We start from the raw sequence: 18312 nt of genomic DNA on the forward strand, positions 1-18312 counted from the left end.
TTACAGAGCACCTGCCATGTTCCTGCACTGTACTGGGTTGTGATGACATGGCGTAACAGTCACAAATCCCCATCTGCCAGGAGAGGCAACGAGTGTGAAAAGACTAAGAAACCGTTCACAAAACCCCATTAGCTCCTCCCGACATGGACAGAAAATTCCAGAACAGAGACTTTGTCGGAGGGCTGCTCCAATTCCTCACTAACAGTGGGCAGCACACACTTCGGGGCGCAATCCTCCAGGACTCACATTCTGCACTTGGGAAATACGCACTCCTTCGCAGACTATAGTGTTGTAAATTTTTGGTGCATGTTTATACATGTATTTTTCTGGTGATTCAATTCACTTCAATTTTCAAAGGTATCTATGACCCCAAAAAAGGTTAAAAATCCTGCTCCATATAACCAATTTACATATACACAACGAAGAAGTGTTTAGGTGTATTGAGAACGAGGAAGCCATCTATGTGCTCATGTGGAAACGCCTCCAAGATACATTACTGAGTAGAGAAGTTGGGAGTGCAAAATCAAGTACAGAATAGATAGAGAACATAGTGTTCCACCATTTATTCCCAAAATGGGGAGACCTAAGCATAAGGAAGCACTGGGAAAACACAAGACAGTAGGAAAACAGGGCAGACAGGCGAGGGTGGGAGTGAGACACGTTCTTTGATTTTTGAACCAGGTGAGTGTATTTTCAAAACAGCCCACGTTGCTCTGAGACAAGCACTGAACGAAGGAGGTTAGATTCCAACCCTTATGCTCACCTCAGTGCTCGCTTCAAGCCCGTCTGTCACCGCCTCCTTCCTGGCCTTCTCCAAAGACAAGGCTTTGGACTTGAGACCCTCACTCACACCATAGCCCACGTCTTCATGGTATGAACCATCCTGGGGGTAGAAAAGGAGTTCAAGTTTCACGTAAGGAGCTGCAGTTGTGTCCCTGTTTCCACAGCTCTTCTTTTCCTCAAGCAGCAGTGTTCAAACTGGGCACACAGAACCCAGGGGTTCTGCTACAGGGCACATGGGCACCGAGAATTTAAGAGAATCAACCCCAAGTGCTATTTCCTAGACCTGATCTGTCTAGAAATGTGACTTTGGTCAAAATGCCAAGACAACTCTCCTTTCCCATTTCCTCTTTTACATAAAAAATGCATTGGGACAGCCGGTTAGCTCAGTTGGTTAGAGCGCGGTGCTCTTAACAAGGTTGCTGGTTCGATCCCCCCATGGGCCACTGTGAGCTGCGCTCTCCACTAGATTGAAACAACTACTTGATTTGGAGCTGATGGGTCCTGGAAAACCAACCTTAAATAAAAGTTAAAAACAAACAAACAAAAAAACCGCACATACCCAACCCACCCCAAATCCCACTACGGTGCATTACCCAAAGGTATAAAAACCTCTGGGACACCAAACAAAAGGAAAATTTGAAATATTGTATTTAACAGACACTAATGATTGGACAGCAAATCCTTTCACAAGTCAGGTGGTATCGATTTCTTGGCTTTCACCAACAGTGAAGGTGGAGCTGATCAAGTTGATAGCTTATAGAGAATATAATTTTTGAATATGATTTTTGATGATAGCACTCTATGATTTTTGAAATATAATTTAGAAAGCATTCAAAGAAATGAATGACTCTATAATACAGCTCTATAATGTAAAACGTTCCATTCTCAGTTTATTTACCTGAATAAGGTTATAAAAATAAAAATTCACAATAGAATTAATGCTAAATGTTCTGTCCAGGAATAAGTAATATCAAACTATAGATATATAAACTAACTAAAAAAAACAACAGCTTTATCCATCTCATTAAGAAATGTACTTTCCATAAAATTTTATTTTTATTAAGTATAAAAATTCTGATGTAGTTTTACTGTCTCATCCACATAAACACAATTGACTGATCAATTGTGTGTTAATAATATCTGTAACAGTAACTCAATCCAGAAGAAATTTTTTATTATTTAGAGCCTTGAAGTCACTGGAAATTTACAAAAAAAAAAATTTAATGTTTTACATACATACATACATACACACACACACACACACACACACACACGCAGAGAAATATGATAAGATTATTAATAAAAGATTTCAATGATAAATATGTATTATACTAGGATAAAACCCAATGGATAAATAGAATGGAGCTATGAGTTCAAGAAGAAACAATGTAAAATTTCTTTTTTTTTCTTTTTTATTTCTATTTCTGGTAAAATTTCTTATAATTAATGAATAGCTTGCTTAAAAAAAATTGTTTGCTCATGTATTTTTGTAAATGGATGACAATATTTAATCCTTTATGATATTTAGAATCATGTTACATTTTTAAAAAGATAGGACAGATTTATTTTAGAATGTGAAATTTTATAATATCCCTAAAAATATATTTATGGTGAAATTTTAAGCGTCAATTTTAAAATGTGCAGAGAACAAGAGTTTTTCAAAATTCCTTTAGGGGGCGCACGAGTAAGAATGAGTACCACCATCCTAAGAACACTGGCTGAGACACAGCCCTGGGCCCAGCTCTCGGGCTGGGCTGTGCCACAGCGCACAGACCTGCCTACCTGCACCTTCCCTCTCACCAGCCTCTCATTCTGGAGGCAGCAAGTTTATTCCATCACCCTCACCTTCAGCTGGACTCTCACAAACGCACAGACTCCCACGTAGAACTTGCCGTTGTTAAGGTCCACAAAATCTAAGGGCAGGAGAGAAATCCAGTAGAAGATTTTGATCCCTGTGCCTCACCCAGATTCTTCCTGCTGGCAGCCAAACACAGCTACCCCACATCCTCACCCACAAACTACTCGTAGCAGAAATTGGACAATGCCAAGTACGGGAAATGAGAAGTCACCACCGCCAGGAAACACACTCACCCACATTCTGCTGAGTGATAGAGTGGGCCCAGCCATTGTAACCAAACATCTCATTGGCCAGATTAATTACCCTGTGACCCTCAATGTAACACACCTGGAAAACACATTCAAGAAAACAAAACTTGTTAAAATTTCCTGCCATACTTATATGTAGATCAAAATTAATTTATTCCTTACCAGCTTATTTGACAAAACAAACAAAAAGCCTTCAATATTCCAGGGAAATTCTCAGTGAACCTATTTCAAAGATCCTTCCTGAAGGAGCCAGTTAGAACAAATGTTCTATCTGGAGGATTAGACTCAATGGGGAAAAATATTCACTCGCTTAGCAGTTTCCAAAAAAGTACACATCTCAGGTTGACATATATTATAGAAGACCAAAAACACACACAAAGTTAAAACTAGAAGCAAACGGCAAGAAACCCATTTTTAAAAGATTGTGCAGAAATCCTATGATGGCAGCTATGTAAGTCTCAAGACAGTGCTTGGGTCACTTCAGATGACAATGAAGGCTGGAACCCATCCCCTCCCAAAGACACTAGGAAACATCTGGCAACAGTGAACAAGAGACCTTCTGTGTCCGTGAGGACCCAGAGAGGTAGTTGGCAAGGCCATCTGAGAAATCGGCCACATGGGCACCCACTGCGCAGGTACATAAACTCTCCTACCTTCTGGCCACCTCCAGCCATGCGGCTGCTTATGTACTCTGGGCCCAGCCTTCGCCTCAGAGCATTCTGGATGGCCTGGTACTCCTCGGCTGCGTACTGGTACTACAAGCCAAAAGAGAAAATTAAATCGACATTTCCACCACGCTTTTACATTAGCGAATCTCCAACATTATGGTCTCCACATTCTTTTCCACTCTTAGAAAGTACTGAGGACCCTAAGAGCTTTCGTTTACATGGGTTATAGCTATCAACATTAGGAACTAAAACCGGGGAACTTCTCACACACTCCACTAGCCACGAGAGCACTGGTATCAGCACGGGCCGTGCAGTCTCTGGAAAACGCCACCATTCACTCGCAAGAGAATGACAGTGAAAAAAGCTGTAGTATTTTCGTATTAGTATGAAAGTTATGTTGACATCATGAGCTCTGAAAAGGTCTCGTGGAACCCCAGGGGTCACTGGACCACATTTCGAGGACACTGCTTTAGATGTTACCACCATCTTTACAAAACTTTCTCCAGCCAGAATTGGGAAACAAACTTCCCACCTCCGAGTCTGCCTATGACAGTTACACAGGTAAGGGAGTAGGCGAGAGAAAACATGACAGGGACTCTTCCTTCCACTGTCCTCTCCAAAGCTGTGCACCTCTTCTCCAACTGAACAATTGCCAATCTTACACAGATAAATGTACCACTATTGTTTGGATTTTTGTCCCCTTGATAGTTTTCCCCTGCCCCCTTTAAGTGAAATAAATACTCACAAACAGATCTTTGGAAAAGACAAAGACAGAATTTGAGTGGACAAAACAAGAACCTCTTTTATATGCACAAGATATCTCCACAAAGAATACGACACCAGAAACTTTGGATGCCTCCAAGAGAGAGAACTAGGAGAAAGGCGGGCGGGCAGGAGTGATAGGGAAATAGTGAGATTGTTCACATGTGGTCTTTGTTTCGTTCTGAATGCTGTCATATGAGTATGTAATCTATTCAGAAACTAAATAGAATTTAAAGCTAAATTCCCATTACTCTTAGTCTTTTGATGCTAAAGGTCCTAAATGCCCTGAGAGTTCATCAAAGACTCCCAAATAATGCATCTACAGGAAAAACCAGTAACAATAAATAGCTGACACGTGTATATGATAGGCTCTACAAATTGCTTCCTCATATGTTTTTCACTTAACCTCATTCTTTAGCTGTGAAAAAACCAGTTACCTGTCCAAAGCATAATACAGAGTTGCCACCGGCAGCAGAAGGATGGCTGTCACGGCTTCCAAGAATTGCTTCCTCAGTCCCAGACACGTTCATTCTGGTTGACCTCTACACAAACAGAAGATTTAAAAAAAGATGTCAAAGAATGCTATGCTCCAAACATCTACTAAAAATCAGATAAAGCACTGCCCCAACCAAGGGACTAAGTTCCTCAATGCTTAGCTTACTGCTCTCCCTTCCTTTCTAAAACTGTTCATATTTTCCTATTATAAAAGTAAAGTGTCTTTATTGTAGAAAGCTTATATCGAAAAATACGGGCTGAAATGAAATTTGGCTGGATTCCTACCAGCAAGAGATAGCTGTTGTCTTTTTTTATGTGATTGTGTTTGTGTATGTGTGCTTTATGTATATGTATGAGCATATCTGTTAAACAAAAGTAGAATCCAAATGTATCAGGCATATCTCAAGCAGCACCTCAAGTCTTCTTGGCCTTAGCAGTGTCTGAGGTCCCTGACCTCTTTTCTCCATCCCGGCTGCCATCAGGCTCTAACCAACGGCATACAGGCATAACCCACGATCCCTACTTCCTGCTCACGCGGCTGCCTCTCACCTCCCACCCTTGGCTTCCCTCTTGACTTTGAGGTGTGAGAACCTGTGGGACCCACTTGCTGCCCACACATACACAACCTGGAAGTTCTGGGGAGTCAATGTACTACGGGGCAAAGCTTTTACCAATGAGATACAGAAGGTGAGGGGCAAATGTTCTTCCTTCCTTTGGGTGGACTGTCCTGGGATATGGCACTTTACAACATCCACCTGGGAGACGGCTTTAGAAAGTCAAGCAGTCAGCTGGACTTGTTACCAAGGGAGGGGTGGCCAGCTTGGACATGTACCCTTGGACTGACTTAATCTTCCATGTCTCCTCGATCCCCTTTCCCCTCACTTCTGCTTCCTGGAATTACACTTCCTGAAAAATAAGCACATGAGCCTTTGCCTCAAACTCCAGGTTCAGGGATACCCAGGTAGAGCAGACACTATGGGTACTCTGCCAGTTATGCTTTCAGCTCTTACCACAATAGTGCACCCTGGCCTAACTTCCAAATGCCAACACCTGGGGGTGGCCGGTTGGCTCAGTTGGCTAGAGCGTGGTGCTAATAACACCAAGGTTCCCAGTTCGATCCCCGCATGGGCAGCTGTGAGTGGCACCCTCCTTAAAAAAGAAAAGGAAAATGCCAACATCTGCATTTCTTTACCTGAAGGCTTCCTTTGGCACCCAGGGCCCACTGTGCACCTGTTTATGAAAAGCTAGAAGCCCAGAAAATTGATGCCCCTAGGGGCAGCCCTCAGTGACTGACAGGAGTTGGTGTGTAAAGACCCTAGATTTCTTACCTGTTCTGTGAGGTAACGCTGAGCCAGGCGTTCTGCTCTGGCTCCAGAGCTCCCCAGCGGAGTTTGGTTGCCTACCAGTGATAGGCAACTGGCTTGACAACGCACCCTTCGTTAAATGTCTTTTCTTTCCCATCTCACATCCCCTCTCCTCTACCAGTATGTCCTGGGGTCATCTCCTAAAGAAACTACGTGCACTTGGAGGAAATATGCAGTGGGGGGTGGGGGGGCAAAAGATATCTTTACAATAGAGAAATCTGGTAGATAACAACCTCAATCAAATAATCAAACATAATGTCACCAATAACAGTCACATCATGTGCTTCCTGATGTATGCACTGAGAAGGTCATAACATCAGTTTAGTATTTCTACCAATCTAATCATGATTCTAATTATAAGGAAATAATCAGACAAGTTCAAATCTACAAAGCCTGGACTCTTCAAAAATGTCAATGTCTCGGGGGCGGCTGGATGGCTCAGTCGGTTAGAGCACAAGCTCTCAACAACAAAGCTGCCGGTTCAATTCCCACATGGGATGGTGGGCTGCGCCCCCTGCAACTAAAGATTGAAAACGGCGACTGGACTTGGAGCTGAGCTGCGCCCTCCACAACTAGACTGAAGGACAACGACTTGGAGCTGATGGGCCCTGGAAAAACACACTGTTCCCCAATATTCCCCAATAAAATTACAAAAAAAAAGGTTAAAAAAAAAGTCAACGTCTCAAAAAATAAAACGAAGTAAAACAAAATGGCTAGTGAACTTTTCTAGATTAAAGAAGACTAAAGAGACACGACAACTAACAGGCACTGTGTGATCCTTGATAGGATTTTAGATCAGGAAAAAAAAAGCTATAAAGGACATTATAGGAACAATGGGGAAATCTGATGATAGACTGCACATTAGGTGCTGGTATTTTATTGCTGTTAAATTTATTGAGTGTGATAATTGTATCATGGTTGTGTAGGAAAATGATCTTTTTACTAGGAGATATGTGATAAAGTATTAGAGTAAATTGGCATGTTTCTGCAACTTACTCTCAAATTATTCAACTAACAAAATATGAATTGTGTGCAAGAGCACACACATGTGCAAAAAGAGGGAAAGAAAAAGATAAAGCAAAGTAACAAATGTATGAATCTAGGTAAAGAATACATATGTATTTATTATATAACTTTCCTGAAGGCTTCAACTTTTTCAAAATAAAATGTTAGGGGTGGCTGGTTAGCTCATTTGGTTAGAGCGTGGTGCTGATAACAAACACCAAGGTTGCCGGTTCGATCCCCACATGGGCCACTGTGAGCTACACCCTCCTTAAATAAATAAATAAATAAATAAATAAATAAATAAATAAATAAATAGTTAGGAAAGACTTCCTGATAGCCAAGGTTATAGCAGCTACAGAAATCCAAATATCCTAATACACCTTCCAAAATCTATACAGACCAACCAGAAGAACAAGTAAAACCACAAATATCCCATATGTTCTAACATAATTAAAAACTGAAAATGCTACAAGCTTTAAATTGCCTAGAAGTAGAAAAAGTAAACATCAATTTCTAGAAACTCAAACTCTCATCCAATCTCTTTAAGGAGAGAGCAAGGTGGGACCCAGACGGGAAGGGAAATGCATAGAAGAGGGAATAGGAGGATGGCAAGCCTAAGTGGAACTAAAATCACCACCTGGAAAAAGAAACCCACACTACGTATGAAGATACTGACAAAGAGTTCTGGTAGACCAGAGGAGTCTAGGAAAAAAAGGAGAGACAAGTAAGTGTATGCAGAACTCAATGAGGCAGTCTTGGAGAATCAATATCCTCTAAAACTGATCTCTGAAGAGCAAAAGAGGGAAAATTTAGGATCCAAACTTAGGATTCAAGAGACAACCTAAAATTCAAAGGACAAACAACCATCTCACCAAAAAAGTCTTCTAATAAAGAAGCCATATTCACTATACTTACAAAGTAACTGGAACTACTTTTGAACCAAGAAGCTCAGAAACCATCCCAACTGTCAATCCTGTTCACAAAATGCAAAGTTACACATAAAAAAATTCAGTGAACTCAAAAGATAGTTCAATAGAAATTACACAATCCAAAGAAAGGGGGGGAGACTGAAAATAATAAAAGAGCCTCGGGGTTCTGCGGGATAATATCAAAATGACTAACACGCATACAATTGGGGTCCCAAAAGAGGTTAAAGAGAATGGGAAAAAATATTTTAAAAAAATAATGACTCAAAATTTCCCAAGTTGGGTGACTGACATAAATGTATACATTTAAGAATGCTCAGTAAACCTCAAAGCAGGATAAATACAAAGAAAATCACACCTAAACACACCAGAAGCAAACTGCTAAAAACCAAAGAAGAGAAAATCTTGAAAGCAATCAGAGAAAAATGGCACATTATGTGCAGAGTAACAATACAAATGATGGCTCCATCTTACAATAGAATTAAAAAAAAAACATAGGAGTAAATTTAACAAAAGATGTGTAAGATGCTACACTGAAAACAAAACAGTACTAAAATAAAGAAGACCTAAATAAAAAGGGAGATGTACCATGTTCATATATTTGAAGACAATACAGTTAAGATGTTAATTCTTCTGAAATTAAAGATTTAGTGCCATCCCAATCATAAGCCTACCAATCTTTTTTGAAGAAACTGATGACTCTAATATTTACATGGAAAATGCAAAGGATCTAAATTATCCGAATCAACCTTGAAAAACAACAACAAAATTGCTGACCTACACTACATGACTTCAAGACTTACTATTAGGTTGGTGCAAAAGTAATTGCGGTTTTTGCAATTGTTTTTAAACTTTTAATCACAATTACTTTTGCACCAACCTAAGATAAACCTAAGTAATACAACAGTGTGGTACTGACATAGGATTGATCAATGGAACAGAAAGAGAGTCCAGAAATCAACTGACATTTTATACAGTCATCTGAATTTCAATAAAGGTAACAATGCAATACAATGGCATTTTCCACAAATGATGCTGGAACAACTGGATATCTATATGGGAAAAAATTGGTATTTTTCACAAAATATTGTTTATACCATTCACAAAAACTAGAGCTAGCTCATAGACCTAAATATAAAAGCAAAACCTATAAAATATCTAGAAGAAAATATAGAAGTATATCTTCACAACCTGGAGGTGGCCAAAATTTCTTACTACTCAGAAAGCAGTAATTATAAAAGAAAAATAATGACGACATGAAAATGTAAAACTTTGCTTATCAAAAATAACTGTAAGAAAATGACTAGGCAACTACAAAGGACTGATATCCAGGATATAAAAAGGATATATAAAGAACTCATACACTCAATAATAAAAAGACAAATAACCCAATTTTAAATGAGCAAAAGATTTGAACAGGCATTTCACAAAGGAAGATACACAAATGTTAATAAGCACAGGAAAAAGTGCTCAACATCATTATAATCAAGAACTAAATTAAAATCATAATGACATACTGCTCTACACCCACCAGAATGGCTAAAAATAAAGACTGACAACACCACAAGTTGGCAAGGATGTGAAGCAATTAGGACGCTCATACACTGTTGGCAGGAAATGGTGATAAAACTACTCAGCTATAAATACAAGCTATAAACACAATAACTTGAATATGGAGCCATAGGTCCAGGGGGTAGAGCGGCAGGCCACAGAGCATTAGTCCCTGGCCTTGAACCCTAATGCTTCTTTACAGACCTTGACTACCAGCCCTTTGTCAGATAGGTGTCAGTGCTTGCCCTTTCATTTTCTTAAGTTGTCTTTGATGAGAAGTTTTAAATTTTAATGTAATCCCATTTACCTTATTTTTTAAAGTGGTTACTGCTTTCTGAGTCTTGTCTAAGAAACCTTTTGCACAACCCTAGGCCATAAAGATATTCTGTATTTTCTTCTAGAAGCTTTATATTTTTATAATTTTGAAAATAGATTTGATAATTTCTTTAGAAATTAAATACACATCTGCCATGTGACCCAAAAATTATTCTGATAGGTATTTTCCCTGAGAAATAAAAACATATGACCAAAAAGACTTGTGGGGATATAAGGGGAAAGAACTTGAACTAGAGTAGTGGCTGTAAGCAAGAAATAGATGAATTCAAGAGATATTAGAAAGGTAAACAAGACTGGGATACAATTTTATTCTTATCCATTTCATTATAATCTAAAAGCATTTCTAATTATATGTGGAGGGAGGAAGAAAGGAGTATGAGGGAATGAGGCATGTTGTATAAAGAAATTTTCTTCTTTTGTCTTATCTCTTCTCATCTTTATTAAAGAGGGGAGAGGGCATGACCACGAAGGGTAACAGAAGCCACCTTCAAAAGCTTAGAACTCTAGTTTGTAAACCATGGGGGAGCAATAGAAATTGTAAGCTGAGAGTGATAAGATTATATTTATGCCTCAGAAAGCTCTGTCAACAGTGAATAAACTGAGAGATCAGCTAGGAGGCTATATTACAACAGTCCAGGGAGGAAATGATAACAGCTCGACTAAGATCATGGAAATGTAGAGAAAAGATGGACTCTGGGTGTGTATTACAGAGACAGAACTGACATGACTCTGACGGCTGTGGTTCTGACTGTGAAGATCAAAAACAGCAGGACTGCACATCAAGATGTTTTTACATTTTCTTTTACATATATGCTGCTATAATTTTTGTGATGCTTTCAAAAAAAATTCAGCAATAGAACAAAAACTTTAAAAAGAAGGAAATAGATCTTAAAATGTCATCTCCTCTTTGAAGTCACATGAAACTCACTACACTCTAAACAGAATTAATCCTATGTTCCCACAGCATTTTAGACACGTCAAAAGCACATATCACACATAATCCCACCTCACCCATCCGAGAACAGAGGGGCCATGTACTAACTAAATCTCCAGCACTTAATCTAATCCCTACCAGCACATAGTAGTAGGTCGGTGCAAAAGTAATTGCGGTTTTTGGAATTGTTTTTAACCTTTGAAACCGCAATAACTTTTGCACCAACCTAATATAAAGAACATTTTAGTTTTATTTTTAGCTTCTCTCCACTTTGAAACTGCCACTATGGTATTAAAAAAGAAATACCTTGAGTGGAAAATGTTAAAAGTTATAGAGATTAAAAAATATCCACACTAGGCTTTCTGCCTTGAATAATTAAATTGGTTATACAGTCAATTCTCGTTATTCATGGTAGTTATGGTCTATAAAGTCAGCGTGAACACTGAATTATCAAATACTACACCACTGATCCTAGGAGCAATACAGAGTCAGGTTCCTGCGAGCCTATGGTCACAATATTTTCACTAACCAGTCAATACATAACCTTGTTTTATGTGTGTTTCTGTTTAAAGACTCCTTATTATAATAATATACAGAGGGTGTTAAAAAAATGTATACACATTTTAAGAAAGAAAAAAACTGTATTAAAATTGTAACACTCAGGGCAGCCGGTTGCTCAGTGGTTGGAGCACGGTGTTCATAATAACACCAAGCTCAGCCGGTTCGAGTCCCACGTAGGCCAGTGAGCTGCGTCCTCCACAACTAGATTTAAAAAAAACGACTTGGAGCTGAGCTGCACCCCCCACCACTAGACTGAAAAACGACGACTTGACATGGAGCTGATGGGTCCTGGAAAAAACACACTGTTCCCCAATATCCCCCAATTTAAAAAAAAAATTGTAATACTCAATATACACCGATAACAAAAGATGAATACAAGTCACGTGTACACATTTTTTCACACCCCCGGTATATTGTTGATTCATTAACATTGAACTCACAACTGAACAAAGCTTATCTATCTAAAAGGAGCTTGTCTTTATAAGGCACATCACAGACTTTGCACTTAGAAACACCAGACAGCACTTCAGCACTATGCCTGGAGGCATTCTAAACAGTTTAATCTCTAACAAAAAGCACAAAATATGAAAAAAAAAAAAAAAAACCGTGGCACTAAATATTCTGCAACAAGGACACTCATTTACAGTATGAGAGCTGAAACAAGAAGGCAGAGTAGTGACTTGTTTAATCTCCACTGGGAACGGGTGTGTTGGGCAACTCAAATTTTCAGCACTCTGCACATCTGCAAAAGTACCCTGAGTACTGATTTGGAGGTTACAAAGAAATTTTAGGGAGTAGGTGAATTTGCAAATACCGACTCCATGAATAAAAGACTCTACTGTAGGGTTCTTTGTTTGTTTTTTGGTTTATTGGGGTTTTTTTCGGTAAAACCGCTTTCCCACAGCTATCTCAGTTACATTTTAATACGCTCATCTCCAACTACACCCAGTTCGTATCAAAAGACAACAGGTCATGGCTTACACAACACAGTAGCATCTGATGAGAACTGCCCAGAAACATATCTCTGCTTGTTACCACAATTAGTGGTCTGATAAGTGCTGAATTGGGAATAGAAGACTTTAAAAAGACAAACTTCCCTAAATGATACCAGACCTGAGGTTAATGAAATTCCTGACCCAATCCCAGAGTTAAATTCTGCCTTTGAAAATTTAGTTTTTAAATGTTTGCACCTCAGAGTTCTGTGGAGGAACAGACCTGAAAAGGTCTAGGAAGCTAGAGTAGAAAAAAACAAAAAACAAATGCACATCAACTAATGGAGAAACAAAATGTGGTCTATCGGTGCAACTGAATGTTATTCTTCAGCCATCAAAAGGAGTGAAGCACTGACACACACTACAATATGGATGAGCCTTGAAAACATTATACTGAGTGAAGTAAGCCAGACACAAGGGAAAATACCATATGATTGCACTTATGTGAAATATCTAGCACTGGCAAAGTTATCAAGACAAAAAGTTAGGGGCATGGGCTGCAAGGTGTCTCAGTGGTCAGAGTGCAGTGCTCGTAACACCAACGTCCTGGTTAGATTCCCTCATGGGCCAATAAGCTGCGCCTTCCACAACTAGATTGAAAATGACTTGACATGGAGCTGATGGGTCCTGGAAAAACACACTGTTCCTCAATATTCCCCAGTAAAAATTTAAAAAGTTAGGGGCAGGGGGGAATAAAAAAGGGGGTTCATCTGGGAGTGACGAAAATGTCCTGGAATTAGATAATGGTGATGACTGCACCATCCTGTGAATACACTAAAAACCACTGAATTGTTCATTTTAAAGGGATAAATTTAATCACATATGAATTGTATCGGTGTTTAAAAACAGGTCTAGAAAGACTCCATGCGCGGCTAAACTGAGTGTCAAATCCCTTTTAAATGGGTAATTCCTTTCCAACTGCAGCCACTTCTTCCAAATCCGTTCAGCTTTGACGCGAGCTTCAGCACCCTCTCCTCTTGTCAACAAGTAGCACGTAGTGGCCTCACGCCCGTGCAGGGCACCGCCACCGTTAACATTACGCTGCCTTCATTCCGCGGGGTCCTGGTGTGTGTGCTACGGCTGTCGACGCCCGCTTCCGGTACCCCGCCCTTACTAACCAAACTCTCAGGCAGTCCTGATCCTGACCCTCTCCTGAACTAATTAATTGGTACAGGCCTCTGGACTCGGGATCACTACGCGGAGACCCGCAGGAAGAACTCAACCGCCCACCCTGTGCTCTACTCCAGACTCTGAACCGCCCATGTGCACAGCCCCAGCTGGAAACACCCACAGGACCGTCCTCCCTCCCTCCCCACTTACGCGCCTCCGGCAGCGCGCGGTGCACGCAGGGAGCTCCGTCTAGGCTAAACGCAAGGGGAAGGGAGTTTAGATAGAACCGCACAGAGGAAACTGGGAAGGAAGTGCAAGGCAACCCTGGGAAGAAGGTCCAAATAGGGGGCGGAAAGGGCGGGGAAAGGAGCCGTAAATCAAATCGGAAAGGGAGAAGTGTCGCAAAGCAATCTGTCGGCAGCCGTAAAGCGAGCTGGAAGCGCTGTACTGACCTCTTAACGTCTGAGCCCCTGTGCCCGCGTGGCTCCTTCTGCCTCGAGTTACCCACCGCTCTCTGTGTTTGTGCGGCGCCCACATCTCTGCTGCCCTCCAGCGGGCCCGCAGAGCTCTCCGGGACCTGCGCTAAGGCCTGTTTGGGCCCGCTCTTCCCGCGTCTTGCCGCACGACTTTACAAACCCATTCCTTGGTTAGAGTGCAGTTATGGACCCGGGGAGGACCTCAGTACCTATCCGTGGACACTAGGGGTATGGCAAGAAAAGAAAACCACGCTTTTAAGTCTTATTAAGAAATAGTTATCAGAGCCCTTCATAGATTCCATCCCCGACAGACACAGCAAACCTAGGCGCCCCTCCTCTCGTGCTACTGCTGCACACACCTACTCATCACCTGATGGTTTCTTAAATTAGCTAGGAGCGGAGGGAAATGAACGTGTGGCGACTTGCAGGAAGGGAGTTCTTTAGAATATCCGTTGGAACGGTGCCTTGCCACTGGGTGATGATGGCACATCCAATGCTCAAAAACAAGATTTGAAAGTTTAGTCATCACAACCCCAAATTAAGTATTAAGAACTCCGACAAAATACTTCTCTTACGTTTTCAAATTGGTTGTTTGAATAAACCCCTTTTAACCAGACTTCATTATCTGAGCAGTAATACTTTAATGCAAGTCATTTCCTGGATGACTACTAATCTTCCAGTAACAGCATCAGAAGCTGAGTAAACAGCCTAGAATCAGACCTACGCGGTGTCCCAGCAGAGAACACTTGACAGTCTAATCACAGAGAAACATCAGATAAACGCAAAATAAGGAGCATTCAATAACAAGAATAAAGGTATGTGGTATGTTCGGGGCACGGGTGGGATGCACTGCACTCTTCAAAATGTCAGTGTTAAAAAAGATAAGGCTCTGAAAGTGTCCCGGAATAAAAGAGGTTGAAGTGATTTGACAACAGAAGGTAATACCTGACCCTAGACTGGATTCTGTGCTGGAGGGGGAAAAGGCCATGAAGGACATTTTTTGGCTTAATTGATAACATTAGAATATGGATGGTGGATTAGATAAAATTCTTAAATCAATATAAATTTATAAGTTGACAATTGTGGTTACGTTAGAGAAAAATCCTTATTCTTAGGAAATGGAGTATTTAGGGTTTAAAAGAGCCATGATATATGTAACTCGTGCTTAAATTATAGATAGATGATAGGTAGATAAATGATTGATAGATAGTGTGGGGACAGAGCCAGGAGTGCAGTTTCCAGGCTCTTGCCCTGGAAAGGTGCTTGTGGGGACAGAGCCCCAGAGAGCAGTTTACAGGGTCTCTGTCTTGCGTGGGGAGGTGCTGGCTCCAGTAGTGAATGGCCATCAACTGTGATTCGTTGGCCATCAGCTGTAACCAGTTAGCCAATTGGCTACTGATGTAACTGCGGGGCTGCATTGATTGGTTGGTTGGCAGGCAGAGGAGAAGTGAATGGCGGACTGCAGGATCGTGTGGATCCTACTGCGTGTGTCTCGCCCTGGCCGCCAGAGAGAACACAGTGGTATGACTCCCCTATCTATGGCTCCATGAGTGTTCCTTTTTGGCCTCACCATATCATGCAGTCTTACGTGGGGAGTGGGACCCGCAGGCCGCCCCACACAACAGTGCTCACTCGGATAGTAAATGGCCATCAACTGTGATTGGATGGCCATCAGCTGTGGCCAGTTGGCCGTCAGCTGTAACCAGTGAGCCATTGGCCACTAATATAACTGCCATGGCTGCGCTAGCAGCCAATGGGGGCTAGCAAGAAGGTGGGGGCTAGCAAGAAGGTGGTGGCTGAGCTAGCAAGAGCGGATTGCAGTTCGCATTGTGGATTGCAGCTAGCAAGTGAGGTTGGTTGGCAGAGAGAAGTAGACCGCAGGTTGCAGATAGTGTGGCTCGTGCTTCCTGTGTCTCCAACCCAGCCGCCAGCGGGAATATAGTGGTATGACTCCCCTATCTATGGCTCCGTGGGTGTTCCTTTTTGGCATCACCATGTTGTGGGGACAGAGCCCCAAGAAGCAGTTTCCAGGCTCTCGGCCTCACATAGAAAGGTGCTGGCTCAGGTAGTAAATGGCCATCGACTGATCAAATGGCCATCAGCTGTGGCTAGTTGGCCGTCAGCTGTAACCAGTGAGCCATTAGCCATGAGTATAACTGCCGTGGCTAGGCTAGAAGAAGAGGCTAGCAGAGAAGAAAAAGGAGGAAGAAGGGGGAGCTAGCAAGAAGATGGTGGCTGAGTCTGCAAGCGGCGCAGTGAGGGTTGAGAATTGTGTTGCTCCTGGTTCCTGTGTCTCCAACCCAGCCGCCAGTGAGAGTATAGTGGTGTGACTCCCCTACTTATGGCTCCATGGGTGTTCCTTTTTGGCCTCACCATGTCCTGCGTTCTTATGTGGGGAGCGGGACCAGAGACCCCGCCGGACGCCCCGCATGACACTTGGCGTAGTCCGCAGGATCCCCTGCACTACACATGTCCTGCGTTCTTATGTGGGGAGCGGGACCAGAGACCCCGCATGACACCCTGCATGACAGATAGGTAGAACAAATGATAAAGCAGATGAAGTAAAATGTTAACTATAAAGCATATCTCAGTAAAGGGTATGCAGATACTTCTTGTGCTGTTTTTTTTGCAACCTTTTGTAAGTTGGAAACTGTTTGCAAATGAAAAGTTTAAAAATACCACATATGCAATATGATTTTGTATCACATGTATTATGTATGCATTCATTTTTTAAAAAGACAAAAAGGAAACATCAGATTTTTCTGGGTGATGGAAATATAGGTGATTTTATTTTTGCTACAAAACTTACACATTTCTGTATACTCCCCCCACAATGAGCAGGTACTATTTTTTATAATCAGAAAAAATATATGGTGTAAATGACAGCTGAAACATTCTTTGTTTCTCCTGGTATGTGCCTTCAGTACCATCTACATGACTTCAGAGCAGATTGACATCCTAATACTTCCTCAAGTTGCCTCACAATAATCAAATTAGCCATATGAAAACACCTGGTGTTTATCAAGCAACTTCCTTCTAAAACGCTTCAGAACTTTAAAATTATACTTTATCCTAACCATAAGTCTTTGACGTAGAGACAGGACAGGTTGAGTCACACGTACCTCATAACAGGGACATCAATCCATAACAAGAGCACACTCCTGTGAATAGTATAAATTCTACCCTCCTCCAGTGCAGATGATTGCTTTTGTGAATCTGCCTTGAAGCACACACTTAAAGCAGCCATACTGAAAATCAATCTTTCCTACCTGGGTTGTCACCCCAGTGTAATGAGGACTGAATTTAGAGCTGGAAAGGAGGGACGTGGCGAAGACAGAGTAGCAACCTAAATAAAATACTTTCAGAGCATATTGATCCTTCATTTCTGTAGCCTGTTGGGATCGTGGAGCAAGAGAGACTGCAGAATGTCTCCTTAGCCCCTCAACTCCTTCCCCCCATTCTACCGCCCTTCCCCCACTGCTTTACCCTACTGAGGTTATGGCAGGAGTGAAATTAATGCTTGTAATAGGACTAGTGAATTTTAATAAATGACTGCCTAATTATTGCTTGTTGAAAAGCAGGAGCTGACAGTTTTCCCCAAAAATAAGACCTACCCTGAAAATAAGCTCCAGTTAAGATTGTCAGCCAGACAGATGCATTTGACGATGTTCCAGAAGAAGATGACATGACTGTATTTGAATAAATGTAGATTGTTGTACATGAAAAAATAAGACATCCTCTGAAAATATGCCCTAATGCATCTTTTGGAGCAAAAATTAATATACGACCCAGTCTTATTTTGGGGGAAACACAGTACTAGGAGACAATACTTAGGGTTGGTGTGGTCTCAGCTGAAGCAGCACACCCAATTAGCCTTTAATTTCCTATACATTCTACTGCCTGTTTCTTTTTTTTATTAAAGTTTATTGGGGTGACAATTGTTAGTAAAGTTACGTAGGTTTCAGGTGTATAATCTGTAGTACATCATCTGTCACACTGTGTGTTCACCACCCAGGGTCAGTTCTCTTCCGTTACCATATATTTGATCCCTTTTACCCTCATCTACCACCCCCTACCCACCTCCCGTCCTCTGGTAACCACTAAACTATCGTCTGTGTCTATGAGTTTTTGTTTCGTCGTTTGTCTTGTTCCATTGTTTTCAGTTTTATATACCACAAATAAGTCAAATTATATGGTTTTCTACTTTTTCTGTCTGACTTATTTCACTTAGCATAATCTCAAG

The 18312-nt window shown here is 41.3% G+C and overlaps 1 protein-coding gene across 1 annotated transcript in view; it reads right to left on the minus strand.

Moving 5' to 3' along the window:
• RAD52 (RAD52 homolog, DNA repair protein) overlaps window positions 1-13928 on the minus strand; it is a 30427-nt gene extending 16499 nt beyond the window's left edge. Inside the window, 8 exon segments of the mRNA XM_033116764.1 lie at window positions 764-783; window positions 785-883; window positions 2629-2696; window positions 2875-2968; window positions 3543-3644; window positions 4757-4861; window positions 6143-6213; window positions 13804-13928. Coding sequence (XP_032972655.1) covers window positions 764-783; window positions 785-883; window positions 2629-2696; window positions 2875-2968; window positions 3543-3644; window positions 4757-4849 — 476 coding nt within the window. The 5' untranslated portion in view covers window positions 4850-4861; window positions 6143-6213; window positions 13804-13928.
• Between the last annotated feature and the right edge of the window lie 4384 nt (window positions 13929-18312).

The sequence above is a fragment of the Rhinolophus ferrumequinum genome, chromosome 10 (genome assembly GCF_004115265.2).
Source record: "Rhinolophus ferrumequinum isolate MPI-CBG mRhiFer1 chromosome 10, mRhiFer1_v1.p, whole genome shotgun sequence".
Classification (NCBI taxonomy): domain Eukaryota; kingdom Metazoa; phylum Chordata; class Mammalia; order Chiroptera; family Rhinolophidae; genus Rhinolophus; species Rhinolophus ferrumequinum.